General features: G+C 41.8%; 2 protein-coding genes across 8 annotated transcripts in view; one reads left to right on the top strand and one right to left on the bottom strand.

Moving 5' to 3' along the window:
- myo6a (myosin VIa) overlaps positions 1-17,015 on the top strand; it is a 177,254-nt gene extending 160,239 nt beyond the window's left edge. For 5 of the 7 annotated variants that reach the window (XM_079525507.1, XM_079525506.1, XM_079525503.1 and 2 more), the window contains 4 exons: positions 556-690; positions 6,592-6,618; positions 10,278-10,505; positions 11,261-17,015. In XM_079525507.1, coding sequence (XP_079381633.1) covers positions 556-690; positions 6,592-6,618; positions 10,278-10,505; positions 11,261-11,460 — 590 coding nt within the window. In that variant the 3' untranslated portion in view covers positions 11,461-17,015. The remainder of the gene's footprint in view (positions 1-555; positions 691-6,591; positions 6,619-10,277; positions 10,506-11,260) is intronic. The other 2 variants (XM_079525505.1, XM_079525502.1) reach the window with 1 other exon arrangement.
- A 643-nt stretch (positions 17,016-17,658) lies between these two features.
- Positions 17,659-19,518, bottom strand: part of impg1a (interphotoreceptor matrix proteoglycan 1a) — a gene marked incomplete at its 5' end in the record, with an annotated part of 65,317 nt that continues 63,457 nt past the window's right edge. The window contains one exon of the mRNA XM_079526321.1: positions 17,659-19,153. The remainder of the gene's footprint in view (positions 19,154-19,518) is intronic.

The raw sequence follows: 19,518 nt of genomic DNA, 5'->3' as shown, positions 1-19,518 counted from the left end.
TGTGGCCGAGGGGCACTTTTTCTTGTTTATTCTGCATTTGAGCCACGGACCACCATTTGTTGACATTTTGCCTCTCAGGCCCAAAACTAAAGAATATTTTGTTGTCGTTGAATAAGATCTTGTCCACAATTCCATGCTGTATTGATGTTGTGAGATAACAGGCAAACGTTGATCAAAATAACAATTCTTAGTAATACAGATGTTTAACAATAATTTGACTCTTGAGAGCGTAAAATGAAACCAAATGGACCCGTAAGGGTCCATTTGGTTTCATTTTACACTCTCTCCGCTATGCGGCGGGTCACGGGGGGTTAAGTGGTACATTGAACAAGCACTGTAGTGATGTTGACATTTCTGTGAAATGCCAAAGCCAGTCATATCGATACACCATTATGCTGATCCAACACTTACAGTGTGTACCGTGTGTGCGTGCGTGTGCGCATGTGTGTTCGTGCGTGCGTGCGTGTGTGTGTGTGTGTGTGTGTGTGTGTGTGTGTGTGTGTGTGTGTGTGTGTGTGTGTGTGTGTGTGTGTGTGTGTGTGTGTGTGCGTGCAGACATTGAGCTCCTAGCGGCGTGCAGAGAGGAGTTTCACCGCCGTCTCAAGGTCTACCACGCCTGGAAGTCAAAGAACAAGAAACGTGGAAGCGCCGAGGCAGAGCAGCGCGCGCCAAAGTCTGTCACCGATTATGGTAAGTAAGGGAATGTACAGTATGATCTACTGCAGGGTTGAGTAAGGGGATGTACAGTATGATGGTGGGCAACCTGTACGATGTAGAGGGCCATTATAGTTCCAAACTCACTCCCGACGGCCACATTGCATATTTCTGTTGTATCAAAAATGGCAGATCTGCGACACGTTTTGAGCTGCTAGATCTGCTATCTTTGCTATATTTGGATTTAAATCCTGAAAAGTAACACGTTTCAAATGCATTTAGTTATAGCTGTTATCACCGCCACCAGGGGGCGCCAAAAGTCCCAGACCGCCACCATATATCTTTTATTTTATTTTATATATATATTTTTTTTTACCATGTTAAAAAACACGAAAAACACGTCCTTGGCGCTCCAGGACATCATGAAAAATAAGTTAAATAAGTCCTTGGCGACCATTGAGTTAACTTTCTGAACTTTTACAATTTACAATTTAGGCATTTAGCAGACGCTCTTGATCCAGAGCGTGGATCGTGGAGCGTGGAGTGTGGATGTGCAAATACACATAAAAAGTAAAAACATAAAAAAAAAAAAAGACAATACAATTCTAATACTAGTCATTCAGCTAACTAATATAGACTGAAGTAATTAAAGTTTGGAATTGTAACAGGTGAAACAAATAATATATCAATATTCGGATATTAACCTGAAGGTGTGTCGCATGTGGCCCCCACCTTGTGACACACTAATTATGCTAATGACGTGTATACACGTCTTTAGAATCAAAACCACGGGAGTACCTTGGACGTGTATAGACGTCTTTAGGTCCTTTTTATTGATATCAAACTTTTTTTTTTTTTTAAAGGTTCTAACGCTGATGTTCTGTGGTCATTTCTGACTTCAGCACGCACCTCGTTTGGAATATCAATGCTTCTAGAGAGACATAAAGCGAGGTAGCGTGTGGTACTAAGGGAAAATTATGTCTTCCGGTTTTGGGGGGTAATGTAAGTAAAAACACTGGAAATTGGAAATATTCAAGTAAAGTAAAAAATAAATACATTTAAAAAAAAACTCAAAATTGTACTTAACACATGCAGGACGGGACCCCTTTTGGTGTTTTAAGCATTATGTTTTACTTTAACTAGCTATTGAAAAATAGCAGATCTACATAGCACGGCACCGCGTGCGTGAAAATGTGGCTCAAATCTTTGAATATATATTCTTTCAGAGCGAACGTTTTTAACTCAAATCTTGCTTCTAGGGTGTCCCTGGAACAACATATTTTCAGATCGGTGTCGGTGGCCAATTACATTTAATTGTTGCGGTCCTTGACATGAAATAGTTTGAAAACCACTGACATAGAAACAGGTTTTTCAGAAAACTGTCATGATTTACAAGACATTATTTTGTAGAATCTGGTCTCAGTCCTAAATGGGTTAAGTACAGTACTTAATAGTAGTAAATCTACAAGAGTTACTTTCCACCACTGGGAATCGGACACTACAGTTCCACTATACTGCAGTGTCGTGTACCAACATGTTAAATTCTTATTTATTTCATTTCAATTACTACTTCAGTTCATATAGGTCAGTTCTTCCTGCTCCCTGAGGTTTCTCCAAGCATCTTCCCAGTGTCGTTCACATCGCGGTAGCCTCCGGCTATAATTAACATTCTCGGCGAGAGTCTTGACAGTGTAGCACGTAGACCGCTGGTGCTGTGGGGCGCTGCGCACGGCCAGAGGAAGGAAAACACGCTGCACGCGCTCGATGCTGCGTTCGATGCGATGATGTCAAGCTGCTGCTGTTGTTGTTGTTGGGAGAGACGAGGCCTTTTTATTTCAACATATTACAACATATATTCTATATAACATGGACAGAAATATGTGGGAAAACCTCATATCTGGATATTTTTTATTTCTTATTGGTTAAAAAATTATATATATAAAACAGTAAACACAGACAGAATGAACCGCTTTAAACCTGGTCCATCTTCAACCGCTTATACATAGTCAGGTCGCGACTTTGACTTTTGTTCCGGGTCTTTCAATCAATAGGCCTATGTCACAGCCCGTTTTTCACGCCCACTTCCGGTAAATAGTGGTGACTTTAACATGAGCATTTACACGTTTTTTTCTCTGGAGAATCTAAGTACATTTTCTAATGTAAAAATGTGACAGACCAATATTATTATGAAGCAAACAATATGGTAAATCAGCTCGAACAGATAGAACAAACCTTACCTTGAGAAAACAAAAGTTGTAGACTTCTTAAATTACCTCTGTTAACATGAAGCGTCTATGGAGTGACGTCACGCTATCACCACTAACCCCGAAAGGGGGCGTATTAAGGGGGGCGGGGAAATTCTGTGAGATAGGCTTATTCAATCCAAAGGAGCTTTATTGGCATGAGAAAACAAACGGTTACATTGCCTCTGATTGGCCTACCGAAATTCCCCTTCTGTGACACTCCAGAGCCGAAGAAGGGGTCTACCTCTATGTCTACGAACAAGGCCTGCCAAAATGCATTTTTGTTGACAAAATCAACTGTAGATTTAGTAGACTAAAATCACGTTATTTAGTCGACTAAAACTAGACTAACATAAAACTGAAACATTTCAGAGGACTAAACCCTGACTGAAACTAAGTAGAATTTTATTGAAAAGCCCCAATTTCATGGGAATGCCCATGTAAATACGCTTCCGTTGTTGCCTCTCGACTTCTCCGTGCGTACAGAAAAAAAACGCAGGTCTCATTGAAAATGAATTACTAGGCGGTAGTCTAGTAGTCGAGTAGTAAACGGGTTAATCGCTGCCCTTTACTCTTTACTTTACTCGTTTCTCAAACGTACAATGTAACATTGTGTGAAGTAGAAAACAAGTAGAAAAAGTAGAAAACAGTAGAAAACAACAAGAGCTTAATCGAATTGATGATATTCGTACTGTATAAGAAAAACGAATAGAAAAATCATCAATAGCTGCAGCTCTAACTTCAGTTGCAGTGTGCCACAGCTAGATGCCTGTGTCAGATCCTCCTCTCTCTCTCTCTCTCTCTCTCTCTCTCTCTCTCCATTGTTATGTGTTCAGAGCCATCAAAGCATCTCTGTTCACCAATAGCATCGCCACATCCTCTTAAGCCATTGAGATCTGAGACCTGATTCTATGAAATGTCTTCTAAATCAGTTTTCTGAAAAACCTGTGTTTCTACAGTATGTCAGTGGTTCTCAAGGACCCCAAAAATGATATGTAATTGGCCGCCGACACCCATCTGAAAATATGTTGTTCCGGAGACCCCCCAGAAGCAAAGATTTGAGATAAAAACGTTCGCTGTGAATGAATATATATTCAACGATTTGCACACGTTTTCCAGTTTTTTCAAAAATAGCAGATCTACAAGCTCAGCACCAAGTGCCGCACTATGAGCTTGTAGATCTGCTATTTTTCAATAACTAAAGCATAAAATAATGTTTATAGTTGTTAAACGCTAAGGTGACACAGATGCGTTCCAGAGTCTTAATGGGTTAAGCCAAACGCATGGCGTTGTCATGACTACAAAGAGCCCTTATTCCCGAGACTGTATGCACGCACACTTTTATTTTGACGCCCGCTAGAGCCAAATGATTGGAAATTGATCCCACTCGCACCACTCCTTCCCATCCGTGTCTCCCTCTGTTCCCTCTGTCTATCATACATACTTCACTTTATATTTAATTATTTTTATTTTTGTTTCATGCACAGTTTGCACACAACGTGCCTAACCCAGAGCTGTAAAAACAATACGTGGAAATAGCAGATCTACAAACTCACAACGTGTTGATATGTGACACGTTGTGAGCTTGTAGTCTTGTAGCTTGTAAGTCTTCAACAAAATATTCTGTCTTCTCTCTCAAGCCTGCCAACAAAAAAGGTTCCCTTCCTAAAGCATAACTCAAGTTTTTCATTCAGCCAAAATAAATCAGCATAAGTGGATTACTACAACAACAAAAGAAAAACCAGATGGGACAATAAAACTAAAAATGAAACTCTCAATTTCAATGCATGCTATGCTATGCTATTATTTTGGGGGCTGTCTTTTGAGCGCACTCTTTTAATTATTTTGTTTTCATCTCTATGTTGCCTCTATTGATACATTAGGTGCATCCCTTAATTACATCCTTGTAGACCAGACAACAAAACAACAACAAAAAAGCAATTTCACCTTCTGTCGCTCACACAATAAACTCAGTCCGTCTGTGCCTGTGGAGTGGCATTGTACTGTGTGGTCTCTGTGTCCAATGTTAAGGACCATACACACACTGTAGGCATCTTTTTGTCTTTCGTTTAAATGATACTTCACAATAATCAAAGCTTCTACACTGCAGCTACTTTTTATGAGGCAATACGTTTGTAATATTCTCTTCTTTTCCTTTCGGCTTTTCCCTTCAGGGGTCGCCACAGTGAATCATCTGCCTCCATCTCACCCTGTCCTCTGCCTCTTCTTCTCTCACACCAACTAACTTCATGTCCTCTTTCACTACATCCATAAATCTTCTCTTTGGTCTTCCTCTAGTCTAGACTCTAAGCCTCCTGCCTGGCAGTTCCAACCTCAACATCCTTCTACCGACATACTCACTATCCACATGTCCAAACCATCTCAGTCTGGTCTCTCTGGCTTTAGCTCCAAAACATCTGACATGCACTGTCCCTCTGATGTACTCGTTCATGATCCTATCCATCCTTCTTACTCCCAGAGAGAACCTCAACATTTTAGTCTCATTTTATGGCAATACGTTTGTAATGTTTGTTTAATATAAGCACAGACTGTTGTTCTCTGTAAATGAGAAACATTTTGCTCCTCATCTCCTGAGCAGCATAAAGTAACCTCTTAGGGGAAATGAATGACAAATCATTGATTAAGTTGGACTAAATGAAATATCGTTTTGCGGTGCACCACTACAATTTATAGCATTAAGTTGTGTTAGGTCACCTCTGTTTCTCTCTTACCGTTGTGTCTGTTTAGAGATGCGCCGATATGGAAATTCTGGACTGATATACCGATATTTGTATGTTTAGTTTTCCTTGTCACTAATTTCCCCTATTATGCCAGGGGAAACAAACAAATATTAATTGTAAAACTTTACAGCGTCGCAGTCCCGCCCCCTTTCATGGCCTGTAAGATCATCATCTTTCCCATAGACGTTTCAGAAAGTAAATAATAATTAGAAAGAAGAAAAACAAAAACAAAAAAGTGTTGTACCCAGCCCTTTATTTCTTCTTTCTAATTATTTGTTCCGCCCAATTTTTTTGTTTATTGTCATGATTTGTCAGGAGGCGAGTTGGCTTTGTCTGAGGCTTAAATGTCTCTAAATAAATACTTTCTGAAACGTCTATGGAAAAGATGAATGGGAAATTCTCTTCCGTGCCATGAAAGGGGGCGGGACTGCGACGATCTATGCCGCAGGCTTCAAACGAGTCAAATATCGGCCTATATACCGATATACAGCTGATATAAACGTTGAATAGAGGAAGGGAGCTCCTTTGTTTGTTGAACTGAATACAGGTGCTCGTTGGCGAGGTTAAATCATAACAATAAAGAAGAGGATCCAAGGCACTCTGTTCCAGTGAGGTGAAGAAAAGCCTTTTTATTTGGCAAAGAACATTACAAAAAAGAGGACCAACGCGTTTCGGCACTCAGCCTTCGTCAGGGTCTTGGGGATCCAAGGCACTCTGGTCACTGGAACAGAGTGCCTTGGATCTTCTTTATTGTTATACAGCTGATATAATTTAAATCTGTGCATCCCTACCTGTACAGTATGTCCCTACCTGTCTGTACAGTATGTCGATGGTTATATCTGTGCATCCCTACCTGTCTGTACAGTATGTCGATGGCTGTCGGGTACCAACACGCCAACGGCTGCTGTCTTGTGTTGCATCACTTCCTTGTAACCTGCCGTGTTTATTTTCAGGTCGTGCGCCGCCTGTGAGCAAAGCATGTAAGTTTGGTACTGCACCATGTTTACCATGCTACTAACAGCACCACAGCACCGAAAACCCTTCATTAACCCACAGATAATGGGAAAGGCTGGCTGGCTGGCTGGCTGCTTGGATGAGTGGGTTCTGCTGTGTGTGTGTGTGTGTGTGTGGGGCAGGAAGCTAACTTTTGTTTTGTTGTTCATGTCCATCAGCCATAGTGGTGGGTGGCTCAACCCAAATCACACCAGCTGTTAAGGCTGCGTTGTGAGCCAAGCTCATTCTTCCATCATGCCGAGACAATTAAAGCTCTGTTATACTTTGCTGGCGTTGTGCGGCGAAGACAGCCGATCCGCAAGCTCATATTATCGACGCGATGTGTGTGACTTGTGAGCTTGCAGATCGTCTGTTTCCGGTGTGCGACGCTGTGGTAATTGTAGGCATGCGCCTGTCAATTTAGAACAATTCTGATAAGCTGACACGGTTGTAAGAACACAATTGACCAGTGTGCATGTGACATGAATCCCATGGTAATTTGCACACTTATTTGCACACTTATTTTGTGCGCAAATATGGATAATTTGATTTCGATATGCATTAGTGTATATGAGGCCCAGTGTGTAATTGCAAGTCGTTGAGGACGGTGAAGTAACCTTTTTGCTCACTGGCCACAGAGCTCTGTTCATCTTAAAATTCACCAGCTACTTTCACAAACGTAACTATCGGCCAGATTAGTGGTATAGAGGGTATGCGCGTGACATCATCTTCATCAAACCAGGAAGTTATGCAAGAATGCTGTCAAGTTAAGGCTGTCAAGGCATATGCAAGAATGCCTTGACAGCCCATTCATCCAAACAGAAAAGTCATATTTAATTGCCTTAAACGACATTAAACAATGTTAAACTCCCTTTACCTGTCACTTTGCCACTCGATTTGACATTCACTTTATGCATGCACATCCCCTCTATAGAGCAGAACCTACTTAATGTCTTGTCTCCCGCCAAAATGGCACCCTCAAAACATAATGAGGTTCAGAAGAGAACCTGACCTTTATGATAGTTTCCTGCAAAAAAAAAAGTCCTGGGTGAGAAATGTTCTTGGGGAGTGTCTGGTCGATTTCGTCCATTGCTTAGCAGAATTTGGCTTATTGCATTTGGTGGCCACTTCTTACACTGGGAATATAGTAGGATTCTGGGAACATAGTTTTTTTCATTCTTCTTCCTGGTTTCTCTGTTGAGGTGACGGGGGAAGGATTTGTGTGGAATCGTGGCTTTTCCGTAAAAATACACAAATCCGTTGCGCTCTGAAGCTGCTCAGCTCAGAGCGTGATGGCAGCTGGCGCAGGCGCCACGGGGCAGGTATCTGTAGGATCCTGGCAGAACCATGTGCAGTATATGCCTGAACTTCCATGACCACTGCAAAACAACAACTACTGGCCAGGGTTCAAAACCTGCCTCCTCTCTTCCACCTACTGTACCTCTTAGTATTCAAAACAAATGTCTGTGTGAAAAACAAACCAAACAGAGAGCTTTCCAGTGGTGATAAAAGTAATCACGTTTCTAACTTCAGTAAAAGCATCAATACTGCAATGTAGAATTTGGAAATACTTAAGTCAAGTGCAACATTTTACTTAATTAAGTACAGTACTTGAGTAAATGTATTAATTTAGTTACTTTACACCACTGGGACTTTCTACCTTCAAGCATAGTGTTGGAATGAGAAGAGAAAATGGGGTCATCATGACTATTGTTCCATTCTACCCGGTCTCACCCAAATGCACGGAATTGCAATTCTGTACATACACGCCTAGAAATCCGAAGTTTGGTAGAGCCGACTCAACCCTGTCCGAGTTGTAACCCGATAAGGACAGTGTAAATAATGTCAAATTCCAACTCACCCAGCCACAGAGAAATAGCACTTACGAACTAGTGAAAGCCACACCTCTGTCACGTTCAAAACAGTAGTCATGTAATGTGTGCAGATTTGGGGGTCTTCTATTTATGTACGGAATTGCAATTCCGTGCTATTTTGGCGTATTTCTGTGACATGGGGTTATTGCATTTCTTTGCTTTCGCATACCTTTTGGTGAGTGGCGTGAAGGAGGCTTGATGGTGGAAGAGTGTCTTGCCCTGTACTGTTGGTTTATATATTGTTAAAAAAAGAGATTTGTGTCATTTGTGTCGTTTTATTGAAGGAAATCTAAATAATCTACCATGGGCATGAGCTATGTTTTACTTGTGTCACTCTTTGTATGTATGTGTGTCGCAACTTCTCGAACACATAATCTTATGGAAATAATGTGAAATTATTGCAAACCAAATTGTTTTAGGATAACTGTCACTACATTAGGGCACATCCCCGAAACAAGTTTAGCTGCAGTGGAAATCACACCCTGTTATTATTATTTTTATTTCATTTGAAAAGAAAAGTAATATCGAGGTTTAAATCATTGGTAAGATGAGGATGGTATTTTGTAAGCTTATTACTTCAACACTCGCATATGAAATGGTCCAACAAGCCAACAAACCTCAGCCTCCTCCTGCTCTCTCCTCTCTGGTCCCTGATCTTGTCGAGAACCCCGCATCAATCTCATGTTTTGCACGGATACAGTTTACGTTTATTTTGGGGGTTTTGGGTTTTTTTTCACACAACCTTCTCAAGCCAAGTAATAATATATTTTTTGAAATGTTGCTTGTTGCCCTGATTGGTGCGGCTACTACTACTGACTAGAATTTAGAACTCCAATCTCTACTCACACCACCTCCCTAAAAATAAATATCCCATTGAACCCTAGTCTAGAGCTTTGAACTTGAAATGATCACCTGCTCTGACTAAAGTCCTTTTAGCTCTCTAATGATTACTGTGTAATTATCTCACTGAGGAAGGCTCCGCTCCCAAATGTATGCTGCTGCTGCTTGCTCATTAAATAAATAGAGCCTAAAAGGACTTTTTTATGAGATCTTTTCCGAGCAGTGCATCCGGTAAGAGATCTCCTCTTTAAATGAACCACATGAACCCCAGCATCTCTATTCTGGGGCATAAACGTTCAATAAAAATAGCCGGACTACAAGCTCACAACGCATCGCTTTGTGAGCTTGTAGATCGCCTACAGTATATTCGTCGAAGACATTCTGTGACATTCTGCAACTGCTTAACCCAGACCTGAGGTCGATTCTATTAAAATGGCTTCTAAATCCTGATGTTTCTACTGTATGTCAGTGGTGCTCAACCCTTTTCATGTCAAGGACCCCAAGAATGATCTGTATTTGGCACCGGACCCCCATCTGAAAACGTGTTGTACCTGGCACCTCCCAGAAGCAAAGATATGAGTTAAAAACGTTCACTGTGAAACACACGTTTTGACGATTTTTCAAAAATAGCAGATCTACAAGCTCGTAGCGCTGCATTCTGTGAGCTCTGAGTTTGTAGATCTGCTATTTTTCAACGACGAAAGTTTGAAATAAATTGTGGTTAAAGTGGTTTAAAGCGGAGCTAAGAGCGAGTGAGGTTCCAAACAGAGCTAGTACAGTACTTGCGTAAATGTACTTGGTTACTCTCCACCACTGCTAAGTGCTTGTTAGCGTAACGTTTGTGTTAACGGCGCTATGTCTGGTCGTATTAACGCAGCCCAACAGAACCCCGTCATGTGTTAACGGTGCTATGTCTGGTCGTATTAACGCAGCCCAACAGAACCCCGTCATGGCTGCTCCGCCCATCCCGGCCCGGCAGCACGAGGTGGCCATGAACCGGCAGCAGCGCTACTTCCGCATCCCGTTCATCCGCCCGGGGGACCAGTACAAGGACCCCGGTGGCAAGAAGAAGGGCTGGTGGTACGCGCACTTCGACGGGCCCTGGATCGCCCGGCAGATGGAGCTCCATCCCGACAAGCACCCCATCATACTGGTGGCAGGTGTGTGTGTGTGTGTGTGTGTGTGTGTGTGTGTGTGTGTGTGTGTGTGTGTGTGTGTGTGTGTGTGTGTGTGTGTGTGTGTGTGTGTGTGTGTGTGTGTGTGTGTGTGTGTGTGTGTGTGTGTGTGTGTGTGTGTGTGTGTGTGTGTGTGTGTGTGTGTGTGTGTGTGTGTGTGTGTGTGTGTGTGTCATGTCAGTGGTTCTGGTTCTCAAACTATTTCTTGTCAAAGACCGCCAAAATTATATGTATTTGGCCACCGACCTCCATCACAAAATATGTTGTGTGTGTGTGTCCCCCCCCCCCCCCCCCCCCAGAAGCAAATATTAGAGTTAAAAACGTTTGCTGTGAAAGAATATATATTCTTGGCTAAAAGCTATGGCGACACCGATCCATGGTTAACACTTATGATTCCTAGGACGTCCACACACGTCCTATCAAATAAAACCACGGGGTGCCTGGGACGTGTGGGGACATCTTATTTTCTTTTTTATCGATATTCTTTGACAGCGGACTTCATGATGTATCTCGGTTAGAATATTAACGCTTCTAAAGAGGGATCTCTTTACACTGGCGATGTTGTAATGGAAGATTTCCCCTCGGTTTTGGTGGGAAATGGAAGGCGGAGGTTCTCATCTGCTTGACACTCTAGCTCCATTATTCAGAAAAAATCCCCAGCACCATAAGTGTTATGTGATTAATAATGAGACTGATCGATCTATCAAGCTATTTTTCTGACACCTTATCTTCCGTTCCAGGGAAAGACGACATGGAGATGTGTGAGCTGAGCCTGGAGGAGACGGGCCTGACGCGGAAGCGTGGGGCGGAGATCCTGCCTCGCCAGTTCGAGGAGATCTGGGAGCGCTGCGGCGGCGTGCAGTACCTCCGCCTGGCCATCGAGAGCCGCCAAGCACGGCCCACCTACGCAACGGCCATGCTGCAGAGCATGCTCAAGTGAGAACGCGGAGAAAAGAGAAATTAATAAAAAATAAAACCCCCGCCGCCACGAGGAGACCGGCCGCCCGCGACCAGGGCTTCTCTCGCTACAAGCAACTTAAGGGACGGAGCCGCCCACCACCCCCAGATACCTAATAGCACAGTGGTTCTCAAACATTTTCATGTCAAGGACCCACCCCCCAAATTAATTAATGTCCATTGGTTTGGAGCCGCGGACCACCATCTAAAAATATTCTGTGCCAGGAGCACCCCCTCCCTATACAAGATTTGCTGGTAAGATGTTTAAAAAATGCTCCAAATTTTTTAATTTATTTTCAAGATTCTTTTATTTTAATAGCCAATGTACACAGGCTCCGAATAATTTGGACAGAACATAGCCGATCGATAAGCTCACAACGCATACTGTATGTTTATTTTTTTCATGAAGGCTTTCCCCACGATACTGATGCTGGGGTTTAAGTTGTTAAAATAATTTTCCAGGGGATCCCCGCGGAACCCACTTAGAGAACCACTGCTGCCGAGTGACATGCACCCCCCCCCCCCCCCCCCCCCACCCACAAGGTGACCACGACGGGCCTCTCTCGCCGCGGACAACTTAAAGGGGCGAAAGCGCCACCCCACCTAGCTACAGTACCTGTAAAGCAACCCAGACCTCCATTCTGACAAAACCTACCACACCACTGGGCTTCTGAGGCTCTGACTCGAGGCACTCAAAACAGCGACGTTTTCCCTCATTGTCCCTTAGTCCTTTAGTGTGTGTATATATCCTCATAGGAGGGGGGGGGGGGGGTCATTGAACCCTATGGAGGAGAATCACACGTTGATTTTGTCCAACCAAGAATTATGCTTATTTTCCGTAAGATTTCTGCAGTCTGACTATGAGGCCTTAAACACTTAGTTAACACAGTTTGATTGCTTACAAACTAGGACTTTTGTTTTTCTTTTTTCGAAGCTGCTTTCCCAAAAGAAATTACGATTTAATTGTATTATTAATTAATTTGTGTCCATAATTATGCATTCCAGACGACTCCAGAGGTCCCATGCACCGATCCGTTTAATTGTATTAATTCATGTACATGCATTCCTGATTACCACAGTGGTCCCACTGGTCTGATTCGTTTTTTTGTTTCTGTCTTTACTTTTCAGCAGGGCTGGGCGATGACACTTCAAATCGTCATTGCGATTATTTCCAACTTTTGCCTCGATTTACAATTAACGCATGATTATGGTTTTGTTTAAATAGTGAAAATAGCAGAAGCGCACAGCGCGTTAGCCTGGCTAATAAGCCAGACCGAATCAGCCGTTGGCAAAAGTAAATTGCCTGCCGGCGGATTACGACAGTGTGATTTGAGTCTGGCTTATTAGCCAGGCTAACAGCACGTCACATCGTTGGAGTCGATTATAAGACACTTGTTTGAATCCTTCCATGTTGATGGAAATGTAAGAGAATATATACAATGAACCCTGCTTCTCGGATATTCGATTTACCTAGACATGATGTGCACGATTAAGTCTGTTATGGGTTCCAAATGTGGGTTTTGATAACTGTCCGTTAATTGCCCCGCCCTGCTATGCAGTCAGTGATTCCTCTCCAACCTGCTGTTTACATTGTCGTCTTGTAGTTCAGGGCAAATACTTGCACACAAAGTTTGCGCGTCTTGCGTTTTGTTTGCGAGACAGACAGTGCTGCATGAGCCATGTCACTCCAAGATCATTCCTTCACAACTGCACTTGTAATTATAAGAGAAATATTTGACTGTGTTAACTTTATTTAGTTTTTCTTTCTATTTTACCTTTTGTCTTTTCTCAAACAGAATGTAATTTTGAGTTATCGTTGATCCATAGAAAAAAAAATCCTGTTTGGTTGTTCTCTTATAGTCATTCATGTATGTGTGATTTAATAATAATATGCTAATAAGAAAGGTGAATAATTGCCTTTCTTTTGACTTCAGGCATTACTCTTTTGAAACAGTCATCTCATCTCATGTTGTTTTAAGTTTTAATGATCCTCATCCCTATTATTAGTAGGCATTAGTCATCAGAGACAAAACAAGGATGGACTCTACCAGCTGTTAAACACCAGATATACAGCTCCACGCTCATTGGAGTTTTCATACTGTTGGACCAATGTGTGTTTGAGAGCACAGCTGTTAAAGTAATTGTGCTCCATAAAGGAAATCATTGGAATAAGCTGCTTTACCTTGCATCCAGTTTCAGATCATATTTTCTTATAACGAGCAGAAATCTTCCATGAGGGTGAGTCGCAATTAAACGTAAACATTAATTTTACTTTCTAAAGTTCCCCTCTGTTTCTTTGTACCGTGAACACCTCTTGGAGGCATGACTTTGGACAACTCATTTCTTTTCAAGGACCCCGAGTTTGACAGCCGTTGGGCCACGGACCCCCATTTGATATACAGTATTTTATTTTTTCTCTGGGACCCCAATCCACACTGTCAAAGTTAAAGACCCATAAGTGTCCATTTTTACTGCATAACTATCAATCGCTTAGCTGGGGACCCCCCCCCCCCCCAAGTACCCCTGGGGGTCCATGAACCCCACATTGAGAACCGGTGACTTTTACTATACACACCGTTTCCACTGGGAGCTTCTCTGCGTGTGTGATGTCACAGATGCCAAAAAACCATTATTGTCCACTATGCAAATTAGCCACTTGAAGTTTGCTTTGAGCAGTGGTGATTGGCAAGGCACAATGCATGTGCTATTTGCATATTTGAATATTCATATATCCAGAATTTCTCGTTGAAGAATAATAAAAGAGTAGATGTGCTTCCAGACCCTTTTCAGATTTTCTTTTTCTAACATTTATGTGGAAAAAAACATTATTACGGTAGTCCTAGCAGCGTATGTATACCTTTACATACTTTAAAACTTGTCTGGAGGGGGACTTTAAATTGAATTCTTGAAATACTGGCAGTTTCATTTTTGCTTGTCGACAAAGAAATACGATTTTAAGATAAAGAAAACAGGAATATATTGCGTGTTGAGATGAAATAGTTGTCTTGTGTGACAGTCTGGTCGGTTAGGCCATCATCCTTAAACAGTGCTTCTCAGCTGCAATATAAATGTTGCACTGACTACCATATGTGAGTGCTCCTCAAACCTTTTAATGTCGAGGCCTGCCGTAACTCATATACAAACGGAACCGTAAGGGTCTGTTTGGTTCCATTTGTATACTCTCTGAATTTCAGACCTGTAAGGGTCCATTAAAGGACCACTTCACCACTGCTCAACCTATCTTCATATAATTGGTCCTCACTAATGTTCATAATAAAATACCACATTGTTTTCGCATTGCAACTTTTCAGGAATAGAAAACCTGCAATTTCTATTAGCCTGGATTCCGAATCGATGACGCCATTGGTGTACGTGTTTCTGATCTGCCCACAGCCCTCCTATGAGACGGACTGGGTAGGATTATTACATTTTTTGGCCATTTTATCATAATCATTAGTGAGGACAGATAGGTTGAAAAGTGGTGAAGTGGTCCCCCCCAAGGAACCCAGAGGGTCCCTGGAAAACGTAAAAGAACCACTACACTAAATGAAAGATGCAGCCTTCACTTATAACATTAACACACTGAATATTTTATATACAAGAAGTCTAACAGAGTGATATTCCAACTGGAATGTACGCGCTTATTTTTTGAATTCTCTTTCTACTCCAGAATGGTTTGGTTACGTGGCATTGTTGTCTAAATCTAAGCAATAATTGTACCCAAACCTCTTAAGCCACATGGGGGGAAAAGGGAAGGCGTGCTTTTACATAAACGTTATTTAGAGACAATCTCGCGTTGAGACTAAACCCGCCGCACAGCCTTCGCGTAAGGGGCGTGTCCACAGCAGAAAGCGTTTCAAGAGCGGAGGAGCATCGTCTGTTGTCCGTTGGGAACCTCGTATGTCCCCAAACTGTTTATTTTCAGGATTCAAAATATATATACCAAAAGTAGCAGATCTACAAGCTCAAAACGTACCGTACGTGTACTGTATATACGAAAAACACAATATAGGTAAAAAAATATATATGGAGATACAAGGTTTGTGCAAGACTGAGACGACATCGCGTCCAGAACGCTACACGTGCCACTGAGCGTGACCCACTGTTGATTTTGACAGCAAATTTTAGTCATAGTCTCTTGAATAGGTTTAATTTAGTTTTAGTCACCTGGAATGTTTGTGTTAGTCTAAGTATAAGATTTTAGTCGACTAAATCTACAGTTGGTTTAGTCGACTAAAATGTATTTATGTGGGCCTTGATGCCGTCGTAATGGCTGATTTTACACTTGCTGAAAATAGACGATCTACAAGCATACAACGCGTTGCGCTGTGACGCGCTGTGAGCTTGTAGATCTGCTATTTTCAGCATGCTGAAAGTTTAAACTTGTCTTTTAGTTCTACTGGATCTCTTCTCTACTAACATTTTAGTCTAATTTTTATTTGAGGAAATTGACAATATATATTTAGTCTTATAGTTTTAGTCATCATAGCTTAGTTTTCATTGTGTTTCCATTTAGTTTTCGTCAGTGAAAAAAGGTAGTCGACGAACATTTTTCGTCATAGTATTAGTTGACGAAATCAACACTGGCGTGACCGCTCTGCTCAATGATCTCTCCAACCCTGTGTATGCATAGGAAAGACATACGATGAGACGCACTCCTCTCCCAAAAGTTACATTTTCGCGCCTGAGGAGCCCAGATCGCTCATAGAAAAAAGAAAAAGAAAAGCAGGACATCCAGCGTGTCTCTAACCATTAAAATGCATGGCAGAAATGTTGCCGGCAGCTCGGAGAAAAAACAAAAACGCTTTCCGCGAACGCGGGTCCTATAAGGCTGTTTTGTAGTCTCGAGTTTGTCTTCTAAGCTTTCTTTCCATCCCCCTTTAACGCTCTGCTCTGCACAAGCGGGAAGGCGACCTATTTGGTTGTCTGAATGACTGCACGAGGGTCTACCTACAGTATACCTCACGCTGTTTCTGTGTCACGAGCGTCTACCTGTACTCGTGCTGTTTCTGTGTCACGTTTGAGGCCAGTCCTGTGAGTTATAAAAAGACTGAAGTATTGAATTATGACTTGAACACCAGAGTGTGGGTATACTCCTATGCACTGTGGCTCTCCTGGAAAAACATATTGTATTGTATGACAAACGTATGGCGTTTTTATATGCAGAGTTTCATTGCAAGACGTTATTATCCATTTTTGGAAGAGTTCATTGCCACCTGAAACTCATTGTGATATCTACAAAAAAAGACGAGTCTGTCCTCAAAAGCATAACTATCGTGTTTTGCATAGATTTTTTGATGACTTTTAACTTTGAACCTTTTCATGCTTTACATTACTTCAATGCCAGTAGCTATTTTTTGTGAGATTTCCTTCAAAATGATGGATAGGTATGGCCTTTTGAAATGAAACTCTCCATAATGACCTGTGTGGTATCTCTACGTGTTACAATCATTCCTTGGATAGTTCTGCCTTTTTCACTGTCGTTTTTTCTAATGCCGAATCTCTTAACGAATGAATAAAAATGCATTTCACATTTCACTCCACAGAATTCTTTCATGCGCTTCTCTGTTCCTAATGAGATTAAATTAGAAACAACGGTTATTGAGATGAAAGGCTCGCGCCTGCCAATAATGGGTGGAGGGAAACATTGACAGTTTAGTGTCCAGTGTCCTGGAAATTCCTGGAAATATTTTGAGATTAGAAAACACATTTTCCAGTCCTGGAAAAGTTTTGGAATTTATCAAGGGTCCTGGAATTGATCAAAGGTCCTGGAAAACATATTTGGATATGTTTTTAGCTATTGATGAAAAACATTTTCCAAAACATGTATAACATTACACAAAATAATGTAACAGAAGTTAAATATCCTGGAAACATTTTGGAAATTAATTGGTTAAAATATGTGTGGAACCCTTACTTTATGGCCTGGAACTGTCTGGGTCAACAGAACATTCCTGTGTCAGGGTCGTCTGGGTCAACAGAACATTCCTGTGTCAGGGTCGTCTGGGTCAACAGAACATTCCTGTGTCAGGGTCGTCTGGGTCAACAGAACATTCCTGTGTCAGGGTCACACTAGTCTCTCGAGACAGACTGTTGACTCCGAAGAGGGCGCTGTTTTTCCTTTTATTTTTTGACGATGGGTTCTCAGATTGGGGTCACACAATCACAATTAGAGTCGATCAGCGGTTCTCAAACAGTTTTATTTCAAGGACCCACGATTTGGTCAACTTTTGTACCTATCTGGGTCTGGGACCCCAAACTACACTGTAAACTTGTCAGTGTACAAAGTACAGATCACATTTCTACCAGGTACTCACACGGTATCATGTTATGGTAAGAGGTGGACAGAGTACTCAACCAGTGCTCGAGTCAAAGTATAGATACTTCTGTTCAAATATTACTACAAGGGAAAGTAAGAACCAAAAGTACAAAGTACAAAAAAATATCAATAATAGTGAAATAATAGCAGATGTACAAGCTCACAACGTGTCGCACCACGACACATTGTGAGCATGTAGATCGGCTACAGTACAACATGTACTATAGCCGATCTAAAGTAAAGATATTCAAGTGCAAATGTACTTAAGTACAGTACTCAAGTAAATGTACTTCGTTACCGTCCACCACTGGTTATGGGAAGCACATTAGAATGAGAAGAGTATATTCCTCATCTTTAGTGCTGTCTGATTCTCCACCTAACCGAGCCTCAGGAGCTGAAAAGAAAGCAAGAATCAGTTGTTCCTCTGCCTTCTGCACAAATGTGTGCATTTGTGTGCAAATGTGTGCGTCAAACAATAGATGAAAGTGTGGCACTCACAGTGTAGTGAATTGAACTTGATGTCCACACAGTGAAGAGCTGCTCCTAATGCACCCCCGAGTACAATTCCTAGTTCATGCAGATGCACCTGGCAGCAACGTTTTCTTTTTCTGATTCTGATATTTCCCAGTTGAACCCAAGCATCTCTATTCTGCTATTCTGGCGGAAACATTCTCAGGCAGATGGCGAGCTCTCAACACGACGCGTTGTGAACCAGCTCTGCTATTTTCAACAAAGAGATTTTGTGTAGATAAAAAACTACATGATTTAGTCGTAGCCCGCCTTTCCGACCTCGGTCAACTAAGTACAGGTGTTTAAGTGGGATTTTTATTTATTTATATCTTTACAAAGCTCCTTGTAAAGTACAGTAAAAAGCCTATTTGAGGAAATGGCCGGAGCAGTCAACCCTAAAATTCAGCCCATATATAACAAAGCAACCTGTTCTCTAGAGGGGAAACGCATACTGTAACTGAATCAGCAAAGTACAGTAGAAAATAAACAACATCAACAAACCACATGCTGCACAATCTTTGCAGCCTCATTTCTGCATTGTTGTTGTGACAATGAAAACAACAGAGAATGTCTGTCATTTTCTCTCTTTTTTTTCTTCTTCTAAAATGTCTTTTTTCTTTTTCTTTTTTGCCCTCCCGGAAAGGAGACAGCTAGCAGTCCCTTCCCCTGTGAAGTTCAGAGGTTTGGAGACTGGTTTATTATTTTAAGTGTATTCTCCTGTTTGTACGTCAGTCAGTTAGTCAGCAGGCAGGCAGCTTGCGGCCTGTCACCAGGTGTTGTTGTGTCATCAGCAGCGGCAGAGACTTGACGAGGTCTGTTCCCCGGCTAGCGTTAATTCGCTTCATTCCTGGAGGGATAAAGAAAACAATAAATGTCGCTGTTGACAGGCAGAAACCACTTATCTACAAATTTAAATTATTTGTGTGTCTGTGTGTTTTGATTTTTTAATTACTACCCTACTAACTTGATCGTACTACAGCGTCCTATAAAAGTGGCAGCGGCCCAACACATTTTGAGCTTGTAGATCTGCTACTTTCAGCAGTGGCGTGCACAGACACCTTGTGCAGCGCGTGGAACTGGCCCGTTGCCTTAATAGTGAGGTTTATAGATTTTGGGGCCTAAATAATATTAGAAGCTTTTTATCAAGAATTGATCAATGTCACCATGGTCCACATACTATACAGTGTACACTGTACAAAAAAAGGGCAGGGG

Source organism: Electrona antarctica (assembly GCF_951216825.1).
Source record: "Electrona antarctica genome assembly, chromosome: 17".
In the NCBI taxonomy this organism is placed as follows: Eukaryota; Metazoa; Chordata; class Actinopteri; order Myctophiformes; family Myctophidae; genus Electrona; species Electrona antarctica.
Note: the sequence above shows the minus strand (reverse complement) of the source record. Positions and strands in the feature narration are given on the sequence as shown.